General features: G+C 37.0%; 1 protein-coding gene across 5 annotated transcripts in view; it reads right to left on the reverse strand.

Annotated features, from left to right (window-relative positions):
• ATP11C (ATPase phospholipid transporting 11C) overlaps positions 1 to 23,496 on the reverse strand; it is a 227,772-nt gene that overhangs the window by 106,504 nt on the left and 97,772 nt on the right. For all 5 annotated transcript variants that reach the window (XM_066356440.1, XM_066356439.1, XM_066356436.1 and 2 more), the window contains 3 exons: positions 9,545 to 9,634; positions 6,079 to 6,159; positions 3,385 to 3,492 (listed from right to left, as the gene is read on the reverse strand). In XM_066356440.1, coding sequence (XP_066212537.1) covers positions 3,385 to 3,492; positions 6,079 to 6,159; positions 9,545 to 9,634 — 279 coding nt within the window. The remainder of the gene's footprint in view (positions 1 to 3,384; positions 3,493 to 6,078; positions 6,160 to 9,544; positions 9,635 to 23,496) is intronic.

Raw genomic sequence — 23,496 nt, forward strand, 5'->3', positions numbered from 1 at the left:
TAAATTACATTTTCTAAATAAAATTTTAAAAAGAAAATTATAAGTTAAAACAAAAATGAGATACTACTACATGCTTATTAGAATTGTCTAAATCCACAAGCCTGACAAAAAAATGTTGATGTGGACCAACAGAAATTCTCATTCAGTGCTGATGAGAGTACAAAATAAAACAGCCACTCTGATGACAGTTGGGCAGTTTCTTACAACATTAATCATGTTCTTAATATCCAATCTAGTAATCTCACTTGATATTTACCAAAAAGAGCTGAAAATGTAAACCTATTATGTAAAAACCTGCACATGGTTGTTTATAGCAGCTTTATTCATAACTGCCAAAACTTGGAAATGAAAAAGATGTCCTCTAGTAAGTGAATAGATAAATAAACTGGTACATTTAGATAGTGCAGTATTATTTAACACATACACAGAAAAAAAAAAAACTCTCAAGCCATAAAAAGACATGAAGGAAACTTAAATGTATATTAATACGTTGAAATAAGCCAATATGAAAAGGCTATGTACTGTTTAATTCTAAGTATATGATATTACCAAAGAGGCAAAGCAATTGCTACAGTAAAAAGACTTGTGGTAATCCTGGGTTGAAGGAAGGAAGGGAGGGACAGATAGGCAGAGCACAGTGGATGTTCAGGGCAGTGCAACTTTTTATATGATACATGTCATTTACACATTTATTCAGTTACATAGGATGTGCAACACCAAGACTGAACCCTAATGTAAACTATAAACTTTGGATGATAAAGATGTATTGTTGCAGGAGAGCAAAACCTTGGAGATTGACACTCAAACAACTATAAAAGGAAAAAGAGAATTTATTAATAACAGCCAGCGAAGCACACGGGGCTATAGCTCCAAAGACACGTGCTCCCCGAAATTAGATTTCTCACATCCTATATACCCTTTACAGAACACAAGTTCACATTCGTGGGTCACGTGATTCCTTTGTTGTTAATTACAGGATTCCAGGATGGGAAGGGGTCTACACATGTCAGAGGATAAGTGTTTGTAAATCGTCCATTAAGGAGAAAGAAAGGGGAGAAGAAAGGGGAGAAGAAAGGGCTACTCAAATCTCCCTTCCTCCTCCTGCATTCCTGGCTGTTTACCTTCTTTCACCCAGGTGTGGGGAAGGGAGGGAGTCCAAGTCTCCTTCCTCCTTCTACTCAAAACCTTCTAAGTATGAAAACCTCTTCGTTGATAATATAATAGCCCTTCCTAAGCAGGAATAGAATCGGCCATCTTGAGCTGGTGTAAATCACACACAAGTATAAAAATCATATTTACAAACTCTGAACGCTTGGCCTAAATCATAAAATATCCTTGAAGCCTCTTATCTCAAGGGGTATCCTTCTTCAGTGTCAGTGTAGTTTTATGGATTGTAACAAATGTACCATTCTGGTGGGGAATAATGGAACAAGGGAGTTGGTACCTTTGTGGGGAAAGGGGTATATGTGAAGTCTGTACTTTCTGCTTAGTTTTGCTGTGAAACTAAGAGTGCTCTACAAAGTAAAGTTTATTATTAAAATAAAATCTGTTGGCAACAAAAATATTAAATGTAGAAAAGTCTAAAATATTACTGATAGAATCTTATTAGGTAATAAAAAATAATTCCTTTGAAGAAAAATTAAATTGAGATATTAAAAAATAATAACTCTGGAACTCTTATATATTGCTGATAGAACATAAAACAGTAAGCTGCAATAGAAAATAATTTTTAATTCAAGAAAAAATTAAACACAGAATTATTGTATCACCCAGCAAATCGACTCCTAGGTATATATCCAAAAGAACTGAAAACAGGTATTCAAAAAAAAAAAAAAAAAAAAAGAAGAAGAAGCAAACATGTATATAAAATGTCCATACCAGCAATATCCATAATAGCCAAAAGATGGGAAAAATCCAAATTTCTAGAAACTGATCCAAGGATAAATAAACTTTGGTATAACCATATGTTGGTCAAATAAGTTTGTTAATATGATATATATGTTTGCTGGCTTATAGTGTGTATTGAGTGTGGGAGACAGGCTGTAAGCCGGCAAAGTCATTATAGTCTAAGGCAGGGGTCGCCAAACTATGGCCCGCGGGCCGCATGCGGCCCCCTGAGGCCATTTATCCAGCCCCCGCCGCACACCCGGAAGGGGTACCTCTTTCATTGGTGGTCAGTGAGAGGAGCATAGTTCCCATTGAAATACTGGTCAGTTTGTTGATTTAAGTTTACTTGTTCTCTATTTTAAATATTGTATTCGTTCCCATTTTTTTTTTTTTACTTTAAAATAAGATATGTGTAGTGTGCATAGGGAGTTGTTCATAGTTTTTTTATAGTCCGGCCCTCCAACAGTCTGAGGGACAGTGAACTGGCCCCCTGTGTAAAAAGTTTGGGGACCCCTGGTCTAAGGCTTAGTTTTAAGACTAACCCTTTCCCATCCTTTTAAACTAAGATCTTTTCAACATCTTTCTAATACTAAGATCTTCTCAAAACTAAGCTTTTCCCCACACCTTGACTAATTGCATGATGTGGGGTGGTGCACTCTCATGAGGAATCCCATTATGCCTCAGATAAGTGACTTTGTATCAGAGACATCCTTGTTCATATATTGGCTTAAAGGTTTGGATTTCTACACTATAAAATGGGGCAGACCAGGGGCTCACACTCTCTCAGTTCCTGAAATTAGCATTGCATAGGAGAGGCAGCCAAGATAGCAGAGTGCTGAAGGAGAAGCCAGTTTGTGCAGAGAGAAGGAGATGGGGAACAGAGGTGAATAAGGCTGGTGAGGTAGAAACCTCTGATTCTAGGAAACTTGGATAAGTCAGTGGCTTTGGGAACCCTGAATGGAAAGGGAAGTGTTTTCCCACTGTGTGTATTTCTTTCCGCCGGGTGCAAGCTAGGATTAAAGGTAATGGCGCACCAGTTCTTGGCTCCGTTGTTTCATTACCGTCTGTCCGAATCAAATGTGAACCTGCATTGGCCAGGCGGCTGTGATGGTGGCCATGGCTACTGGCTTTACACAATAAAATAGAATGTTTTTCAGCTGTAGAAACTAATGAAGTACTAATACATGCTACCACATTAATGAACCTCGGGGACATTACATTAAGTGAAAAGCCAAGACACAAAAGGCCACTGTAGAATAGGTTAATCCACAGAGGTAGATAGAAGATTAGTGTTCATCAGGGCATGAGGGAGGAAAGAATGTGGCTTAATAACTTATGGGCTTCCTTTTGGGATGATGAAAATGTTCTGGAACTAGACAGTGCTGATAGTTGCACAAAATTGTGAATGTACTAAATGCCAGTGAATTAACTGTCCATTTAAAAAAGGCGTGCTTTTACTAAAATAAAAAATTAATAATGAACTACAAAAATTAATACCTTGATTTTTTCACTCTCTTTTCTAACTCGCTTTGCATTTTCAATAATGTAAACAGTTCTCTTGTTGACTTCATTGTCAGCTCTGTGTCTCAGCCAATCCTCATATCCCTAGAAGGATAAAAACAACAACAAAAAAAACCCTATGTAATCAAGCTCACATAATAAAGTTCATAATTTCTATAACCCTCTCCTCCATGAGTTACCAGCAGATATTTACACTTACAGTATTAATTTCAATTTATAATGCTAAAGAGTCAACACTGCACAATTTTATAGAAAAACTATGATATGCTTGCAAAATACCCCTTAGGTAAATAGCTCTATTGAATTAAAAGGTTCCTCCGTTGTACATTTAAATATAGATGAAAACACAGTAATAGAGCCTTAATATTCTTCAACTGTGAAGGACTATAATCTTCTAGTTTCACTTTTATTCAAGTTAACATTAATTTTTTTCTACATTTGAATTTGAAATAAAATTTCTGGGTGTTATTTTCTTACAGATTTAACCACTTAAATATATTCTTCTGTAGTAGACTATTGGAGTGATCATCTCTGAGGAATGGAATCCCTCCCAGGGACAGAATAGAAAAGGCAAACTAGGATTATTCTGGCAAACAATCTAAGATAAGTTTTAGAGATAAACAGTTAAACTTCTATATGGACTTGGTGATAAAAGAAAATATAAATTGCTGTTCACATTTTAGAATTAAAAGTCATCAGGGAAAGTTCCAATGGCTGATTTTTCTTTGGGGTTTTGTCTGGAGTACATTTAAGGCAAAAGAACCCAGGAAGGAGAATGTTCATTTGAGCACAACCTCCTCTCCTTTTTTACATCACTTTCCTTATAATTATTTCTGTACCTTTTCCAATATAACTGTTTGAAAACCCCCTTGATGATTTTCACCCTTTTTTTTCTCAGTTGCTATATTCATTCCTATTCTGTCCCACTTTATAACAATGCTAGGCTATCAATTCAGTGAGGAAAGAAAGGCCCTAACATGAACTAGTACTGGAAGTGAAATGAATCAGCAAGAGCTTTTGAAACCACACAGGCTATTTTGAGAAGCAGCAATTCTATGATGTTAAAGAACATAATGCTAACAGCCTAAGGGAAAGAACACTCCAAAAGTCTTGATTTAGTAACCAAGAACTTGATAAAATATTCTTGTAGTTCCTGTCAGGCAAGATAGAAGACTAGATAACCCCAATAGGAAAGGTAAACTTGTTCCAAATACTGTTCAGCAGACATTTCTTTTGTAAGTTCTTTGAGATACTGTTAAAGCACTTTGATGAGTACTGTTTAAAAAGTATGTTTGTAATTAGTCCAGTCTGTGGCTAATTACATAAGAATTGCTAACCTAACCCTTTTCCTCCAGTTCCCATTTCCATTTCCAATTTCATCTGGAATTTACCAAAGGAACTATCCTATAAAATGCTCAAAATATTTAAAAGACTGTAACTGCACAGAAATTCATTTCTTAAATATGACCTTTTATCCTTTCTTTCCTTTTCATTCAAAAGGCCTCCTCCAATATAAAAAAAAGGTCTCCTCCAGCACTATGACTCAACCCAGCTACCTCTCCCTTGCATGTCCATGCCCTTAATCATTAAGCCCTCAAGACAGTGAGGTTCTGAGCAGTATCAAATAACTTTAGGAACAAAGCCTCATGTGTGTTGACCAGAGACAATACCTTACTGATGATTCTAGGCATAGGCCACTTCCTATAAATAAACTTACTTTTTTGCAACAAGCTTTTGTTCCTGTATTATTTGGCTTCTGTGCACATAGGGAAATGGACCCATTTAACCCCTTCTGTCAAGTAACAACATCAGTATTACAAACTGTAGCTACTGTCATCTTTTACAAAAAAGAGTAATAGTCTCCTCTACCTACCACCCTCTTCAGCAGCATCAGGAAAGAGGACAATGACAACAACAAAAAATTAGAATGGAAAATTTTCAGAAACATACCGCAGTGAAAAATTAATGTATATTAAAAGTCTGTGGCCCTGGTCAGTTGGCTCAGTGGTAGAGCATTGGTCCAATGTGTGGATGTCCCGGGCTTGATTCCCAGTCAGGGCACACAAGAGAAGCAACCATCTGTTTCTCCACCCTTCCCCCTCCCCCTTCTCTCTCTCTCTCTCTCTCTCTCTCTCTCTCTCTCTCTCTCTCTCTCTCTCTCTTTCTCTCTTCCCCTCCTGCAGCCATGGCTTGAACTGTTGAAGCAAGTTAGCCCTGGGCACTGAGGATGGCTGAGTGGCCTTGCCTCAGGTGGTAAAATAGCTCAGCTGCTGAGCAACAGAGCAGCAGCCCAGAGAGGCTGAGCATCACCTCATAGGGGATTTGCTGGATGGATCCAGGTCAGGGAGCATGAGGGAGTCTGTCTCTGACACCCTACCTCTCACTTAATTAAAAAAAAAACTGCCTCCCATTCCCCTACTGAGCTACACTTTACATCTACTTTTTCTTTCTGGGTTACATCCTCACACACAAATATTGAGGAGGAAAGGAGCAAGGAAATTAAGGATTTACTTTACAATCATTTTAACAGGTTTTCAGTAGGAGCCAACTATAAATTAAATCCATCAGAGATACTGCCTACTCTATATAAATATGAAAAAGAATCCTTGACAATGAAATTCAAACCAGACAGGAATAAAATGCAGGCATAATTTTAAGTAAGAAATTTACCTGCTTGATTGCTGTAACAGTTATAACAAAGAAAAGTGGAAGTCCACTGGTAACTGGGCTAGTTGGTGTGTCTACTGTGACCTATGTAAAGAAATTAAATTGAAAGTAAAATTAAAATAAGCCAATAACTTATATGTAGCAGTTACATGTTGCAAAAATATCAGACAGAATGCAGACAAAACATATTCTGGCAGTAAGGTGAATATTAACTTTTATTAAACCAAAAGCAATCCACACAGCAGTTAGTTTAAGAAAATAGTTTTAGCCTGACCAGGTGGTAGTGCAGTGGATAGAGCGTTCCACTGGGACACAGAGGACCCGGATTCAAAACCTTGAGGTCTCCAGCTTGAGTGCAGGCTCCCCAGCTTGAGCGTGGAATCACAGACATGACGTCATGGTCACTGGCTTAAGCCCAAAGGTCACTGGCTTGACCCAAGGTTGCTGGTTTGAACAAGGGGTTACTCGGTTTGCTGTAGCTCCCCCTCTCCCAGTCAAGGCACATATGAGAAAGCAATCAATGAACATCTAAGAAGCCTCAATGAAGAACTGATGCTTCTCATGTCTCTCCCTTCCTGTCTATCTGTCCCTATCTGTCCTCCTCTCTGTCCCTCTTTGTCACAAAAAAAATAGTTCAAAATCAGGTTTACTTTTCATCTCAGCTTGAATTAACCCATTTATCTATGTGTTGAGTACCAGACTCTCAGCCCCTGCACTATTATCCACCAGGCTCTAGAGATGCCATTTTAAACAGATGGAGAAAAGTCCCTGACCTCATATTGCTGACAACTTACAGAGAAAACCAGCCATTAAACAAATGATACACTGAGATATGAAGAGTAAACACAAGTTAACTAGATGAGGGAGGGGGGGCTTTCCAGGAACAGTACACAGTGTCTACAATGTCCATTGTAGGAGAGAGTGTGGCACAGGTAAAGAAATAAAGGAAGTCAGCAGCAAAAGAGGGTAATATGAAATAGGGCTAGGAAGGAAGATGGGTCAGACCAAGCAAATTCTAGTCTATGCTAGAATTCATTCTTTATCCCATAAACAGTGGGAAATAACTGAAGCTGTTAAGCAGGGAGAGGTCACATAAAGAGAACAATATCTTGAAGATACTCACTGTTTTGTGGATAATTAAATGAAAGGAAAAAAGAATGGAGGCAGGGAGTCCATTTAAAAGGCTACCGCTCTAATCTTGATAAAAAATGATGGCTTAAGTGAGAGGTGTAGTAGCAGACATGAGAAGATGTCCCAGAGATATTTAGGATGCAAAAATGGAAGGATTGGTAGGGAATTTCTTGTAAGGGGTGATTAAAGATGTCTTCCAAGTATCTGATTAACATGGCTGGTGGATGTGGTCATCATTCACTGAAATAGGAAAGAGTGAAAGAACTAAATTTTGGGGATAGAAGTTCCTGAGGTCCATGTGTCCTCACAATTCACTGACTCTCATCTCTAACTCCCCCAATCCCCGGGCCTGCACCATGCTGTGCTTTAGACACAGCCTTTTACATGGCTCAGTGCCTTCACACACAAACTGAAATCCCAGTCTCTAATCCTTCAATTCAAGGCTCAGTTCAGATATCACCTTCTCTTTCAAGCCTTTTCAAGCTTGTCTTTGGTAGAAAAAAAAATCATAACTTCCACCATATCTTCATAGCATTTTGCTCATGCTACTTTTATGAGTTTTACTACATTATATGAATATGTGATTGCTTTGGGCTATGACATAAATTCCTTAAGGATAGAAAGGCCATAGCTTGATTTTCACTACACCTGCTAAAATCTTTGTTGTCAACTACTGAACGGCATATAGTAGGTGCTTGGTATATGCTCACTGATTTGAACTGATATGCATGGCATACTATGTGGAATGATTCTTGTGGACATAATCTTCTAGGGAATTCATTTTATGCTGTTTTCTAAGACTTCATACCATGGACTATACAGGAGCTCCTTTTCAAATTCCCCATCATTCAAGATTGAAATTGGTTCTTTCCCATATCACAACCCAGACTGCTTTTAAGTAGCAGGGCTAAATTCAGTTACAGTCCCATTTACTCAAAGACTTCCATGTGGATAAACAGAAGCAATTAACTTCAACAAGTCATTTGCGTAATTTCATTGGGATGTTTCTGTTTAATTTCAAAAAAATGAAATAAGAAAGAAGTATCTGTAATATAGTAAAATTTGGTAAAGGAAAGATTTTAATAGCTTATAGACCAGGGGTCCCCAAACTACGGCCTGTGGGCCGCATGCAGCCCCGAGGCCATTTATCCACCCCCCACCTCCACCCCCCGCTGCACTTCCGGAAGGGGCACCTCTTTCATTGGTGGTCAGTGAGAGGAGCACATTGACCATCTCATTAGCCAAAAGCAGGCCCATAGTTCCCATTGAAATACTGGTCAGTTTGTTGATTTAAATTTACTTGTTCTTTATTTTAAATATTGTATTTGTTCCCGTTTTATTTTTTTACTTTAAAATAAGATATGTGCAGTGTGCATTGGGATTTGTTCATAGTTTTTTTATAGTCCGGCCCTCCAACAGTCTGAAGGACAGTGAACTGGTCCCCTGTGTAAAAAGTTTGGGGACCCCTGTTATAGACCTAAAAATGGAAGATGCAATTTAAAACATTTAAATACTAGGATTTCACCCTTAAAGTAAATGAATGAAGAGCAAAACTGATAATCAGGAAGATAATAAATTTTCTTTTTTTTTTAGATTTTATTTATTCATTTTAGAGAGAAGAGACAAAGAGAGAGATAGAAAGGGGAGGAGCAGGAAGTATCAACTCCCATATGTGCCTTGACCAGGCAAGCCCAGGGTTTTGAACCAGTGACCTCAGCATTCCAGGTTGACGCTTTATCCATTGCACCACCACAGGTCAGGCTATAAGTAATAAAATTTCAATTAAGCTGAAACCAGTATTTAATAAAGTAAACTATGAAACTAAACTATTCAACTTTGAGATATAACATTATGCTTAATGATATCAAATACATGTACCTCTAGCATGAACAAAGATATGAAATCCATGAGTTTTTTAAAAAGATACCAGTGTGAATATTTTCTAGTAAAAAATGCTACCTTAGAAATACATAAAATAATATAAACCTTAAAATGTAATATTAGTACTTTAAAAAGAATTATTATAATAAGCCCTGAAGCATCTTTTTAATCACAGGCTATTTTAATATTAGAAATGTACTAGGCCCTAGCTAGGTGGTTAACTGGATATTGTACCATTGTGCCAAGGTTGCAGGTTTGATCCAGGGTCAGGGCACATGAGAAGCACCTAATAAGAGCACAACTAAATGGAACTAAGTTGAACAATGAGTTAAGGCTTCTTTTCTCTCTCTCTCTCTTCTCCACCCTCAAATCAATAGAAAAAAAGAAATGGGAGTGAAAATTTGTTTCAAGTAATTAAGTTTCTAAAATTGGAGTGGCAGTTTAATAGAACTTTTACCTGTACAAGGAAAATGATGAGAAAATAAAAATTTGCAATTCTTCTAAATTGTTCAAACAGATTCTTTGGTAGGAAATTCCAAAGTGTATACTGTAAAGAAGAAACAAAAAAACACATTATTAGAAAGCAAACTTAAAAACGACTCATCTGGACCCTGGCTGGTTGGCTCAGTGGTAGAGCCTCAGCCCTGCGTGTGGAAGTCCCAGGTTCGATTCTCAGCCAAGGCACACAGGAGAAGCGCCCATCTGCTTCTCCACCCTTCTCCCTCTCCTTTCTCTCTCTCTCTTCCCCTCCCGCAGCCAAGGCTCCACTGGAGCAAAGTTGGCTCCATGGCCTCTGCCTCAGGTGCTAGAATGGCTCCAGTTGGAATGGAGAAATGTCCCAGATGGGCAGAGCATTGCCCCCTGGTGGGCATGCCGGGTGGATCCCGGTCGGGTGCATGTGGGAGTCTGTCTGTCTCCCTCACCCCACTTCTAACTTCAGAAAAATAGAAGAAAGACTCATCTGGGTCCAGATTATCACAACAATTTGAAAACAGTTTAAAGCCCAAACCTCTCATATACAATTAAGCATATACTTAGAGGCATAGTAAATAAACACTTTTTAGTAATAATGTATTTTTCACTTTGACCATTATAATTGGGCCATCTAACGCCACACCTCTGCTTTCTCTGACCCAATTTAAATCAGAATTCTTGTTATGTGTTTTCCTATCATCCTATACATCCTTGATAACATTTATTGTGGTGTATAATTTTATACGTTTTTTATTAAATTTTCTCCCTCAATAGACAATGAGTTCTATAAGACTACACTGCTTATCTTTCTATTATTTCCCACAGGATCTAGCACAGTGCCAGACAAAAAAGTAGACACTCAATAAATAAGTTGAGTGAATGAATGAACAAATTAAATCCTTTGGCTCAGCCAACTTCTTGACGTCTTGACCAATCACAGATATAAGTCTGCCCCTTTGAATAGCCCCCATTCCATGCCAGCTGAGATATAAACAGTACCCTGGGTCATAGAAGGCTTTCATTTTAATCAACAACATACTATCCCGGGCTTTAGTAACTGATAATAGGTAAAGGATTCAATGCTAAATTGTACATGGATAGGATAAGAGACCCCTTGGGCCAACTGTCAAATAATATCCTTTCTCACGGATAACTTAAGCTCAGGACTCGTCACTTAATACTCACCAGAAAAAGTTGGGTTTTCTAGATGCCTTAATAAAAAAGGTCAGAAACCAGAAAGCAATGTTTCTTTTTTAGAAAATATTGTATTTTTTTCATTTGAGAGAAGGGGAGAAGGAGAAGGAGAGGAAGAAGGGGAAGGAGAGGGAGAAAGAGACAAAGGAGAGGGTGAGGGAGGAGGAGGAGAGGAAGAAAGAAGGGGGGAGGAGCAGGAAGCATCAACTCTCATATGTGCCTTGACCAGGCAAGCCAGGGGCTTGGAACTGGCCACCACAGCATTCCAGGTAGACAATTTATCCACTGCACCACCACAGGTCAGGCTAGAAAGAAATGTTTCTTAACCTAAAGAGCTAAATTTATACTAGACCAGTCCCCAATTCAAAGTATTTCCATAATGTGAGAAAATGCCCATTAAATTAAGATGACTGAAAAGCCAAAGTCACAGAGCATGACACAGTACATGGAAACTTACTAGTAATCCCTCTTTAAAAAGCTTATGGGCTCAAGATTTCCCAAAGGAAAACCAAAAAAATGAAGATGATTGGAATACCAAGCTACAAGGTTCTTCCCTCAAGGTTCAGATGTGCTTCAAGGAAGTCCATTCAATATTAAGCGCAGAATTGTGTGTGCATGGGCATCAGTTGAGAGAAGAGAGTCCGAACTTTCATCAGACTCCCAATGTACCTTGTGACCAAAAGTATAAAAGGTCAAAACCACTGATACAGTCACTCTGAAGCTGATTTAGTCCAGATCAACATCTACCTGTTCCAACAACAGCCTAACAGCCTGGATGGTTGACCTTCTTTTCCCAAACTAAAGGATTTTTAATTAAACAAACACATTAGGAACCGTTTGAGTCCTCTGATGGGGCTTAACACATAAAAGGAAATATTTTTATTGTTGTTATTAGAGCCCCACTTTTATTACTTTTCTACCTTCCTGAAAACCAGCTTCCTTGAGGAACTCTGGTTATTCCTTTTACTGGAAAATACTGCTATATGCCCTCTTCTTTCCTATTTCAGGTCATGAGTGACTATGACCTGCCACAACACAGATGGACCTAGAGGGCACTGGGATGAGTGAAATAAGTCAGACAGAGAAAATCAAATACTGTATGGTTTCACTTACATGTGTACTCTAAAAAAACAAAATAAACAAAGAAAACAAACTCACAGATAAAGAATGTTTCCATGGATGCCAGATGAAAGGGGGACTTGGCAAATGGGTGAAAAGGTGGAGGGATTAAGAAGACCAAATTAGTATTTACAAAATACATCACAGGGGCCCTGGCCGGTTTGCTCCATGGATAGAACATCACCCTCGTGTGCAGGTTTGATCCACGGTCAGGGCACACATGAGAAGCAACGATGTGCTTCTCTCCCCCTCCTTCTCCCCTACTCTTTCTCTTTTCCTCCCGCAGCCAGATGCTCAACTGGTTCGAGCACCAGTGCCAGGTGCTGAGGATGGCTCTGTTGATTCAAGCATTGGCCCCAGTCAGGTGGATCGGGGGTTGCCAGGTGGATTCTGGTCAGGGTGCATGTGGCAGTCTGTCTATCTCCCCTCCTCTTACTTATAATAAAAATCACAGGGATTTAAAGTATAGTATAGGGAATATAGTCAATAATATTGTAATAATTATGTTATTAGGGGAAATACCTGGTAAGTATGTGATTGTCTAACCAATCTGAAACTAATACAAAATAATATTGAATGTAAATAGTAATTAAAAAAATAAAATATAGCATAGAGAATACAGTAAAAAATATAACTATGTATGGTGCCACATTTATTGCGGTGATCATTTAGTAAGACATACAGAGGCCTAATTACTATGTAGTACACCTGAAATTAATATAATATCATATGCCAACTGTAATTGAAAAATAAAAATAAACTCAAAATCAAAATTCAAACAAACAAAAAATGTCAGGCAACATATGATAAGTCCCCTTACCAGGTACCTAACAAGAAATTTTGATTAAAACTTATGTCTTGGCTATTTCCTCTTTTGCTCCAACTTAAAACCAAATTAATATTCTCATCTCTTTATTATAATACAAATGAAATAGAACATACATTTCAATTCAAAGCAACAGAAGCCTATATTTTTAGAGGTGTCTGATCAAAACTGAAACTGAATTAAAGCTATATACACCAAGATATTAAAATTGACTTGTTTACCTAAACAGTTGTCTCAAACTGAGTTGCTACAAATCAAATACAATGTTAATTCACAGGAAGAAAATGTTTATAGCATTTGTTTCATTAACAATGAAAATGGAGATATTGGGGAGGTCATAAGTAAGTTCTAATTCAAAGACGCCACTAAGTGGATCTTTTATACTATCTTAACATGCAATTTACAGACTTAAAAAGCAACACTGACATTTAGAACATGTTTAAAATTGGGTTCTGTAAAGAAAATACTAGCTTCCCCAATACATACAATGCATTTTACATCTGCTCTGTAGTAAATTAAACAATTGATATACAAATGTGTCTTCTAAAGATAAAATTATGTCAAGAAATTGTGGGTCAGCTACTTAAACATTTACCACTTAACTTAATTTAAAACCAGAATCTTATAACCTTTCCTAATTCAAAGGAGGGTGGATGAAGTGATTTGAATCACAGTGTAGAGAGTATATTATTTCAATTTCAGCAAAGGGAAGCTTTAGAACATTATTTATTTTTACCTAAGTTTCAAAATTTCTCTGAATGAGCATTAAAAATGCTTATGGTGTAGCTAAGGTTCCAAATAATTTGTTCTATTTTGTCAGTATATCACAAGGGAAGAGGGAACAGTTAAAAATGTTCCCACACAATGGAGAAAAGAAAGCTTCTTCAATAAATGGTGCTAGGAAAACTGGAAAGCCACATGCAAAAGAATGTAACTTGACTACAGTTTGTCTCCATGGATCAAAGACCTAAACATAAGATCTGAAATAATACATTACATAGAAGAAAACATAGGTACTAAACTCATAGACCCTGGCAGTAGAGAACATTTTTATGAATTTGACCCCAAATGCAAGTGAAGTGAAGACAAAGATAAATGAATGGGACTACATCAAACTAAGAAGCTTCTGCACAGCAAAAGAAACTGACAACAAAACAAACAGACAGACAACTAAATGGGAGATGATATTCTCAAACAACAGCTCAGATAAGGGGTTAATATCCAAAATATATAAAGAACTCACAAAACTCAGCAACAAACAAGCTAACAATCCAATAAAAAATGGGAAGAGGACATGAACAGACACTTCTCCCAGGAAGAAATACAAATAGCCAATAGAAATATGAAAAGATGCTCATCTTCACTAGCTATTCGAGAAATGCAAATCAAAACTACAATGAAATACCACCTCACACCTATTAGAACTATGATCAACAAGACAGATAATAACAAGTGTTGGAGAGGCTGTGGAGAAAAAGGAACCCTCATTCACTGTTGGCGGGAATGTAAAGTAGTACAATCATTATGAAAGAAAGTATGGTTGTTCCTCAAAAAACTGAAAATAGAACTACCTGATGACCCAGCAATCCCTCTACTGGGTATATACCCCCAAAACTCAGAGAGACTGGTACGTAAAGACACATGCAACCCCATGTTCCTTGCAGCATTGTTCACAGTGGCCAAGACGAGGAAACAACCAAAAAGCCCTCAAGTGATGACTGGATAAAGAAGATGTAGTACATATATACTATGGAATACTATTCAGCCATAAGAAATGATGACATCAGATCATTTACAACAACATGGATGGACCTTGATAACATTATACTGAGTGAAGTAAGTAAATCACAAAAAACTAAGAACTGTATGATTCCATACACAGGTGGGACACAAAATTGAGACTCATGGGCATAGATGAACGTGCAGTGGTTACAAGGGGGAGGGGGAAGAGGGCAGGAGGAGTGGGACGGAAAGGGCATAGAGAAACAAATATAAGGTGATGGAGGATGATTTGATTTCGTGTGATGGGTATACAACATAATCGACTGTCCCAGTGATGTATATATGATTTCTCTAAATTTATGTACTCTAGTTGAACAATGTCACCGTGTTAAATTTAATTGTCTAAATAAAAATAAATACATTTTAAAAAATGGTGATCGTGTATCTAAGGCTCCAAATAACTTGTTCTATTTTGCCAGTATATCACAAGAGAAAGAGGGACAGTTAAAAATGTAGTAACTACTTAACATAACTATTAAAGTGAACAGCCAATTGCAAATGAGCTATCAGAAAGAGCACTGGTTTTTCTAAGTACTAGAATTTGGATATAATGGAACAAAATAACTATACTTAAATATTAGTTGTAAATAAGCACCCAGTTGTAAATAAGCAGAGTTCTAGTTTGAATAACTGTTAAGTTTGTTAAATTACTGTACCCATTTTATTATTATTAAATGTCCTCTTCATAGGAGTGATATAAAATTTTGAGAATCTCAGCAGTCTATTTTCATTTTCATTATCAATGTCAAGGAGAACTTTCTCTTTTTTTTAGTATCACTCTTTCCACCACAGATTTAGAAAAGTAAAATGAGTTACCGATGTATTATTGCATTATGATTTAATAACTTTAGCTAAAAAGATTCCTTCACAGAGTTTGATAAAAGTCAGACAAAAATCTGACTAATAAATTTTATGAGAAACTCTGATTTTTAAAATGAAGGTAAATACTAGTGTGATTTTAGTGTGAAACTTTAATTCATAATTTTCTTTTACATAAGAGTATGAAGTTTAACTTTGGCCATATCTTCAGTTAGCTGGAGTTCACTGATTCTTATTCTAATACATGGCTTTCAAGATAAGGATTAAAATTTTTAAATAAAAAAGTGTACCTGTACCCTTGCAATTTCAACAAATTGAACAGCAATAACACAGCAAAGCAACCCCAGATGGTCTCACAAGCTGGGCTCACAGGTATGCCTGAAAGATCCAAGTACCAAATGGAATAAAGGTTGGAAGGGTTGAAAAGGGGAGCAGAAGATAAGATGCACTTGTGTTTGGCTCCAGAGAGGAGAGAGCCCAGGACTATTGGGATTTTGTCCACTGGTGTTCCAGAGAGGAGGAAAGCCCAAAGTGACTAGGTGTTTCTTTTTGGCTACACATGGGGAGGAAGAAAGTTCAGACTATCTGGGTTTTCTCTGCCAGGGTTATGGAGAGGGGAGAAGCCTGGAGTCACAGAGTCTCCTTCTGCTGTGAGGAGAGGATAGACTGAGGGGGGGAAAATAAACCAAAGCTGTGGCAGAAAAAGGGGTCATGAGTCATGGCCAGTGTTCCCATGGTCCACCCATTGCCACCACTCAGTGCAGAGACATAGAACACCAAACTGCAGACCTCTAGGCTTCCAGGGTATGGAGAGTGGCAGTGACTGACCCACAGCTAACTCTCCAGAGACACTCTCTCCCCTAAAGGAGAGAGGTGTTCTGTGTATAGTCTCCTGGTCTGGAGATGCAGGGAAGAGTGCTCATAAACCTGAGAACACAATTGCTAAATATATAGGCTTAAAACTCTAATGCCCTCACAACAGGTCCCACCCACAAACATGATTGCAGTTCTGCCTATATCATTGTAACAGCAACATCAAAGCGAAGGTTAGCCCAGGAATTTCACGGAACTAAATCTTGTAACACAGCTACACTTACTAGAAGAAAAGAAAAAAAAAAAACCCTCTCAAAACTGAAATATTGTATCCTTTTTTTTCTTTTTTCTTTTCTACTTTTGAATTTCATTTTACTTCATTTTTATATTTTTATTCATATTTTTTGTGAGAGTTTTTGACGTTTTTTGGATTTCACTCTTGGTTTATTGTAGACAGAGAGAAAATGAAAATTTTCCAGAAAAAAATCTCAATCACATGGAAATCTTGGAGTTAAATAATAGACAATTCAAAATAGAGGTTCTGAAAATACTCAGCAAAATGCAAGAAAACACAAATAGGCAATGTAATGAGCTCAGAAAACAAAACAAATACCTCATCAGGAGATTGAAACCTAAAAAGAGAGATGAAGAATTCAATACATGAATTGAAAACTGAAGTAGCAAGTATAGCTAATAAAATAATCCCCAGGTAGCAGAGAGAATCAGTGACATCGAAGACAGCCAACTAGAGATCCTATAGAGAAGGAGAGAGACTCATGAATCAAAAAAATAAGTAAAACCAAAACAAGAGAGCTCTACAGGAATTGTCTGACTCCATCAGAAAAAGCAATATAACAATAATGGATTCATCAGAAGAAGAAGAGAGGGAGAAGGGAATGTAGAGCCTATTCAACAAATAATTGAGTAGAACTTCCCAAGACTAGGTAGAGTTAGAGCAGGGGTAGTCAACCTTTTTATACCTACCACCCACTTTTGTATCTCTGTTAGTAGTAAAATTTTCTAACCGCCCACTGATTACACAGTCATGGTAATTTATAAAGTAGGGAAGTAACTCTACTTTATAAAATTTATAAAGCAGAGTTACAGGAAGTTAAAGCATATAATAATAATTACTAACCAAGTACTTTATGTCGCATTTTCGCTAAGTTTGGCAGAATAAATCTTTATAAAACAACTTACTATAGTTAAATCTATCTTTTTATTTATACTTTGGTTGCTCCGCTACCGCCCAGCATGAAAGCTGGAACGCCCACTAGTGGGTGGTAGGGACCAGGTTGACTACCACTGAGTTAGAACCTTGAATCCAAAAAGCAAACAGAATGCCGAGTTACCTCAACCCAAGTAAACTTTCTCCAAAGAACATCGTAATAAAATTGTCGAAAAAAAAAAAATCAATGAGAAAGAAAGAATCTACAAGGCAGCTAGGAAAAAAAGGAATATAACATATAAAGGAAGGCCGATTAGGTTATCATCAGACTTCTCAGAAGGAACTCTACAAGCCAGAAGATAGTGGACAAAAATATTCAAGGTACTGAAACAGAGGATTTAACAGCCAAGAATACTATATCCAGGAAAGCTATGCTTCAAATATGAAGGAGAAATAGAAACTTTACAGACATGCAGAAGCAGAGTTAATTTATCACCAGAAAACCCCCACTACAGGAAATATTCAAGGGGGTTATTCAACCAGATAGAAAGAAAAAATCAAATCAAAACAAGTAAAAGCTGCTACAAGATCACAATAAAAATGAAGATAATCTGTGATAACAATAACGTAAAAGGGGAAAGAATAAAGATCTGCAGTTGCAAAGGAGGATGGAGTGCAGAAGTACTCATAATACAAAGGAGTCCTATGCATATGAAAATTTTTCTCTTAATACTGAATGGTAACCACCCTCTAAAAAGCCACTGCTGAATCACACAGCTTAATAAAGAAGAAACGGGGAGAGAACTATAGAATACAACCACACAAAAATAACTGACAGAAACACAAAGAGAAGAACCAAATGAGACACAGACCTACCAGAAAACAAAACATAAAATGGCTATAATAAATCCTCAAATATCAATAATTACCCTAAACGTAGTACGTAAATGGACTGAACTCACAAATACAGAGGCGTAGGGAAGCAGATTGGATCAAAAAGCAAAACCCAACCATATGCTACCTTCAAGAGACACATCTAATCTGCAAGGACAAAAGTAGATTCAAAGTGAAAGGTTAGAAAACGATTCTCCAAGTAAATAATACACAGAGAAAAGCAAGTATAGCCATACTCATATCAGACAATGCTGACTTCAAGACAACAAAGATAACCAGAGACAAAGATGGACATTTCATAATGATAAAGGGGATATTGTATCAAGAAGATATAACACCTCTTAATATATATGCAATGGCCAGGGAGCACCAAAATATATAAGACATATACTAACTGATCTAAAAAATAGAAGCAGACAAAAACACAATCATACTTAAGAGATTTCAACACACCATTGACTTGAGTAGACCATTCAAACAGAAAATCAATCAATAAATATCAGTCTTAAAGGACAATCTGGACCAAATGGACATAATAGACATTTATAGGACATTTCATCCCAAAGCATCAGAGTATACATTCTTCTCCAGTGTGTATCCAACATTCTCAAGGATAGACCATATGTTGATCCACAAAACTAACATCAACAAATTCAAGAACACTGAAATTATACCAAGCATATTATCTGACCAAAGGCTTTAAAATTAGTATTCAACTGCAAAGAGGAAGTAAGGAAATCCACAAAGATGTGGAAATTAAACAACATACTTTTAAAAAATGACTGGGGCAAAGAAGAAATAAAAGCAGAGATATAAAGATATATACAGACAAATGAAAACTACAACAGTACATATCAACATTTCTGGGATGCAGCAAAAGCAGTAATAAGAGGGAAGTTTAGATTATTACAGGCTTGTATAAGGAAACAAAAGAGATCCCAAGTAAGCAACCTAACATCACATCTGAAAGAACTAAAGAAGAACAAAGGCAACCCAATGTCGGCAGAAAAGAAAACAGTATATATTGGAGCAGAACTAAATGAAATAGAGAAAAAAGAACTATAGAAAAATTTAATACTACGAAGAGCTGGTTCTTTGAAAAGATCCATAAAAAGGACAAAACCCTGGCAAGACTCACTAAGGAAAAAAGATAAAGGACTCATAAATAAAATCGGAAATGAAAGAGAATTACTACAGACATCATATATATTCAAAGGATATAGTAAAATACTATGAAAGATTATATGCCACCAAATCGAGCAATCTAGAGGAAATGGATAAACTCCTAGAACAATACAATCTTCTTAGACTGATTCATTAAGAGATAGAAAACCTAAATACATCCATAAGCAGCAAGGAAATAGAAACAACTACGAGAGACCTACACAAAAATAAAAGTCCAGGACCAAATGACTACACTAGTGAATTCTCCCAAACATTCAAAGAAGACATAGTACCTATTTTCAAGTCTTTCAAAAAATACAAGAGGTAGCAATACTTCCTAACAAAGTTTATAAGGCCAACATAAACCTCATACCAAAAACTGGCAATAACGACAATAACAACAAGCAAAAACTATAGAGCAAGATCTCTTATAAATACAGATGCAAAAATCCTAAACAAAATACTAGCAAATCTAATACAACAATAAATTTAAAAAATATACATCACGATCAAGTGGAATTCACTCTAGGAGCAAAAGAATGGTTAAACGTAAGTAAAACGAACAACATAATACACCACATCAACAAAACAAAGAACAAAAATTATATGATCCTATCAACAGATACAGAAAAGGCATTCAATAAGATACAATGTCCATTAATGTTTAAAACACTCAATAGAATGGGTATAGAAGGAAAGTAGTTTAATATAATAAAGGCCACATATGACAAACCATCAGGTAATATCATACTAAATAGTGAAAAAATAAAGACATTTCCTGTAAAATGACAAACAAGACAAGGTTGACAATTCTCTTCACCCTATTCAACATAGTTCAGGAAGTTTTCCCAAAGGAATCAGACAAGAGAAAGAAATAAAAGGCATCCATATCAAGAAAGAAGAAGGAAAGGTATCACTTCTTACAGATGACATGACTCTATATATATATAGAAAATGCCAAAGACTCCACTGAAAAAGTATTAGAAACAATAATCCAATACAGTAAAGTTGCAGGATACAAAATCAATACAGAAAACTCTATTGCTTTCCTATACGCCAATGATGAAACTTCAGAAAATGAACTCAAAAAGAAAAAACAAAAATAACTCCAATTGCAACAACAACAAAATAAAACACCTAGGAATAAACTTAAAGTATGTGAAGGAACTATAGCATATATTGAAAACCACAATGTATTTTTGAAAAAAATTGAAAAGGACGCAACAATATGTAAAGATATTTCATGTTCATGGGTTAGAAGAATCAACACAATTAAAATGGCCACATTATTCAAAGCAACATACAAATTATGCAATCCCTATCAAAATCCCAATGCTATTGTTTAAAGAAATAGAGAAAAAACTCTTCACGTTTGTATAAAATCATAAAAATCTCCAAATAGCCAAAGCAATCCTGAAAGAAAAGAATAATGCTGGAAGTATCACACTACTTGAATTCAAGTTATACTACAGAGCCATGATAATCAAAACAGCATGGTATTGGCAGAACAAGAGACATACAGACCCATGGAACAGAACTGAAAGCCCAGAAATAAAACCAAATATATATGGACAAATAATCTTCAACAAAGGAAGATAAATAAGAAATCTTCAAGCATCAATAATTACCCTAAATGTAAATGGACTGAACTCACAAAAAGCCATAGGGAAGCAAATCAATCTTCAATAGAGGACTGAATAAAGAAGATGCTGTACATCAGTGGTCCACATCCCCCGGGCCACGGACTGGTACTGGTCCGTGGGCCATTTGTTAACAGTCCGCAGAGAAAGAATAAATAACTTACATTATTTCCATTTTATTTATATTTAAGTCTGAATGATGTTTTATTTTTAAAAAATGACCAGATTCCCGCTGTTACATCCATCTAAGACTCACCCTTGACGCTTGTCTCGATCACGTGATATGTTGCCGCTAAAATTAAACCCATAAACTAGCAAAATGAGTGAAAAACAAAATTCTATCAAAAGTTTTTTTGTGAAGTGGAAAAGGGCCAGTGAGGAGACAGAAGAAGAACCTTCGACCTCGAAGAAAAAGAAGGCTTCATTTAACAGACAATACCAGGAGTCCTACTTGAAGTATGGATTTATCGCAACTGGTGATTCTCGTGCACCAAGGCCGCTCTGCATAATATGTGGCAACTGGCTAAGTAATGAGGCAATGAAGCCTTCAAAACTGCTTCACCACTTGGAGACCAAGCACACTACTTTAAAAGACAAGCCTTCTGAGTATTTCGAAAGAAAAAAGCATGAACAAGAAGGACAGAAACAATTACTGGTGGCCATTACATCAATAAATGCGAGTGCACTGAGAGCATCATACTTGGTGGCTAATCATATTGCTAAGGCTAAGAAGCCATTCACCATTGGTGAAGAATTGATCCTTCCAGCCACTAATGACATTTGTCATGAACCTCTAGGAGAGGCTGCGTTAAAAAGATAGCACAGATGCCTCTTTCAGCTACCACCCTCACACAGCACATTGAGGAAATAGCAGAGGACATTGAATCACAATTGTTGGAAAGGATTAATAAATCACTATGGTATATTCTCCAGATTGAAGAATCTACAGATATTGACAACAAGGCAATGCTACTTGTTTACATGCATTATCTTATCAAGAGGATGTGCATGAAGATATGTTATGTGCACTATCTTTGCCAACCAAAACCACAGCCGCAGAACTATTTAAATCGTTGGATGACTATATATCAGGAAAACTGCAATGGTCTTTTTGTGTTGGCATATGCAAAGATGGAGCTGCTGCCATGACCAGAAGGATGTCTGGTTTAACTACTCGGATTAAGGAGGTTGCACCTGAATGCGAGTCTACGCATTGTGTCATTCACAGGGAAATGCTGGCAAGCCGAAATATACCACCAGAACTTAACAGCCTACTGAATGATATTGTTAGAGTTATTAACCACATCAAAACAAATGCCCTTCAATCGCACCTGTTCTAGCAGCTTTGTGAGGAAATGAACACGGAGCAGAGATATCTTCTCTTATACACAGAAATAAGATGGTTATCTCGAGGGAGGTCCCTGGCCAGAGTGTTTGAATTACAAGAGCCGTTGCAGAGATTTCTCTCAGAAAAAAAGTCACTGCTTCCACCACATTTCAGTGATGAGGAATGGGTCGCAAAACTCGCTTACTTATGCGACATATTTAACCTCCTCAATGAACTCAATCGGTCACTTCAGGGGAAAATGACAACTGTCTTCAAGTTGGCAAATAAAGTAGCTGCATTTAAAGTCAAACTGGATTTATGGGGACGACGCGGTGAACAGGGGTATATTTGACATGTTTCAAACATCCGCGGGAATTTTGGAAGAGACTGAGCCCAAGCCTTCATTGTCCCAGCTGGTGCACAATCACCTGTATTTGCTTTTAAAAGAGTTTGAACGCTACTTCCCAATCACAAAAGAACCACGAATTGCCAAGGAATGGATCCGCAATCCATTTGTCAACAAACCAGGTGAATCCAGTGTGTCTATGCAAGAAGAGGATCAACTACTGGAGATCGCAAATGACGGCGGCCTTAAAAATATGTTCGAGACTACAACTCTGCTGGTGTTCTGGATTAAAGTCATGGCAGAATACCCCGAGACTGCCACAAAAGCACTAAAAACCCTGTTACCATTTCTGACATCCTATTTGTGTGAAGTGGGATTTTCTGCAGTGGCAGCAACCAAAACAAAATTACGAATAGACTAGATATAAGCAACACACTTCAGGTGTCATTGTCTCCCATTACCCCTAGATGGGACCGTCTCATTGCAGAGAAACAAGCTCAGGGCTCCCGCTGATTTAGCATTATGCTTGTTGAGAGATAAGCTACTATCTCTTATTCAATATAAACATTATAATAAATAACCCTTAACTTAAAATATTCATAACAATGGTGAGTTGTATTTTTCATGCACTTTATATTTGTTTTTGTGTTGTATCTTATTTTTAAGGCATGTTTAAACATTACCATAGCGACTAGAAAGTGTTTGGAGGCAGAGAGGATGTTACTCATGTTATGTTGTTGGTGCGATATTAAGAGGACGCTTCTAATAAAGTTGCATACGAGTACACAGTGGATTCATATTTATTTTTATTGTCGTAGGTTCATGATTGGTAGCGAGCCTGAA

The sequence above is a fragment of the Saccopteryx leptura genome, chromosome X, assembly GCF_036850995.1.
Source record: "Saccopteryx leptura isolate mSacLep1 chromosome X, mSacLep1_pri_phased_curated, whole genome shotgun sequence".
Taxonomy (NCBI): domain Eukaryota; kingdom Metazoa; phylum Chordata; class Mammalia; order Chiroptera; family Emballonuridae; genus Saccopteryx; species Saccopteryx leptura.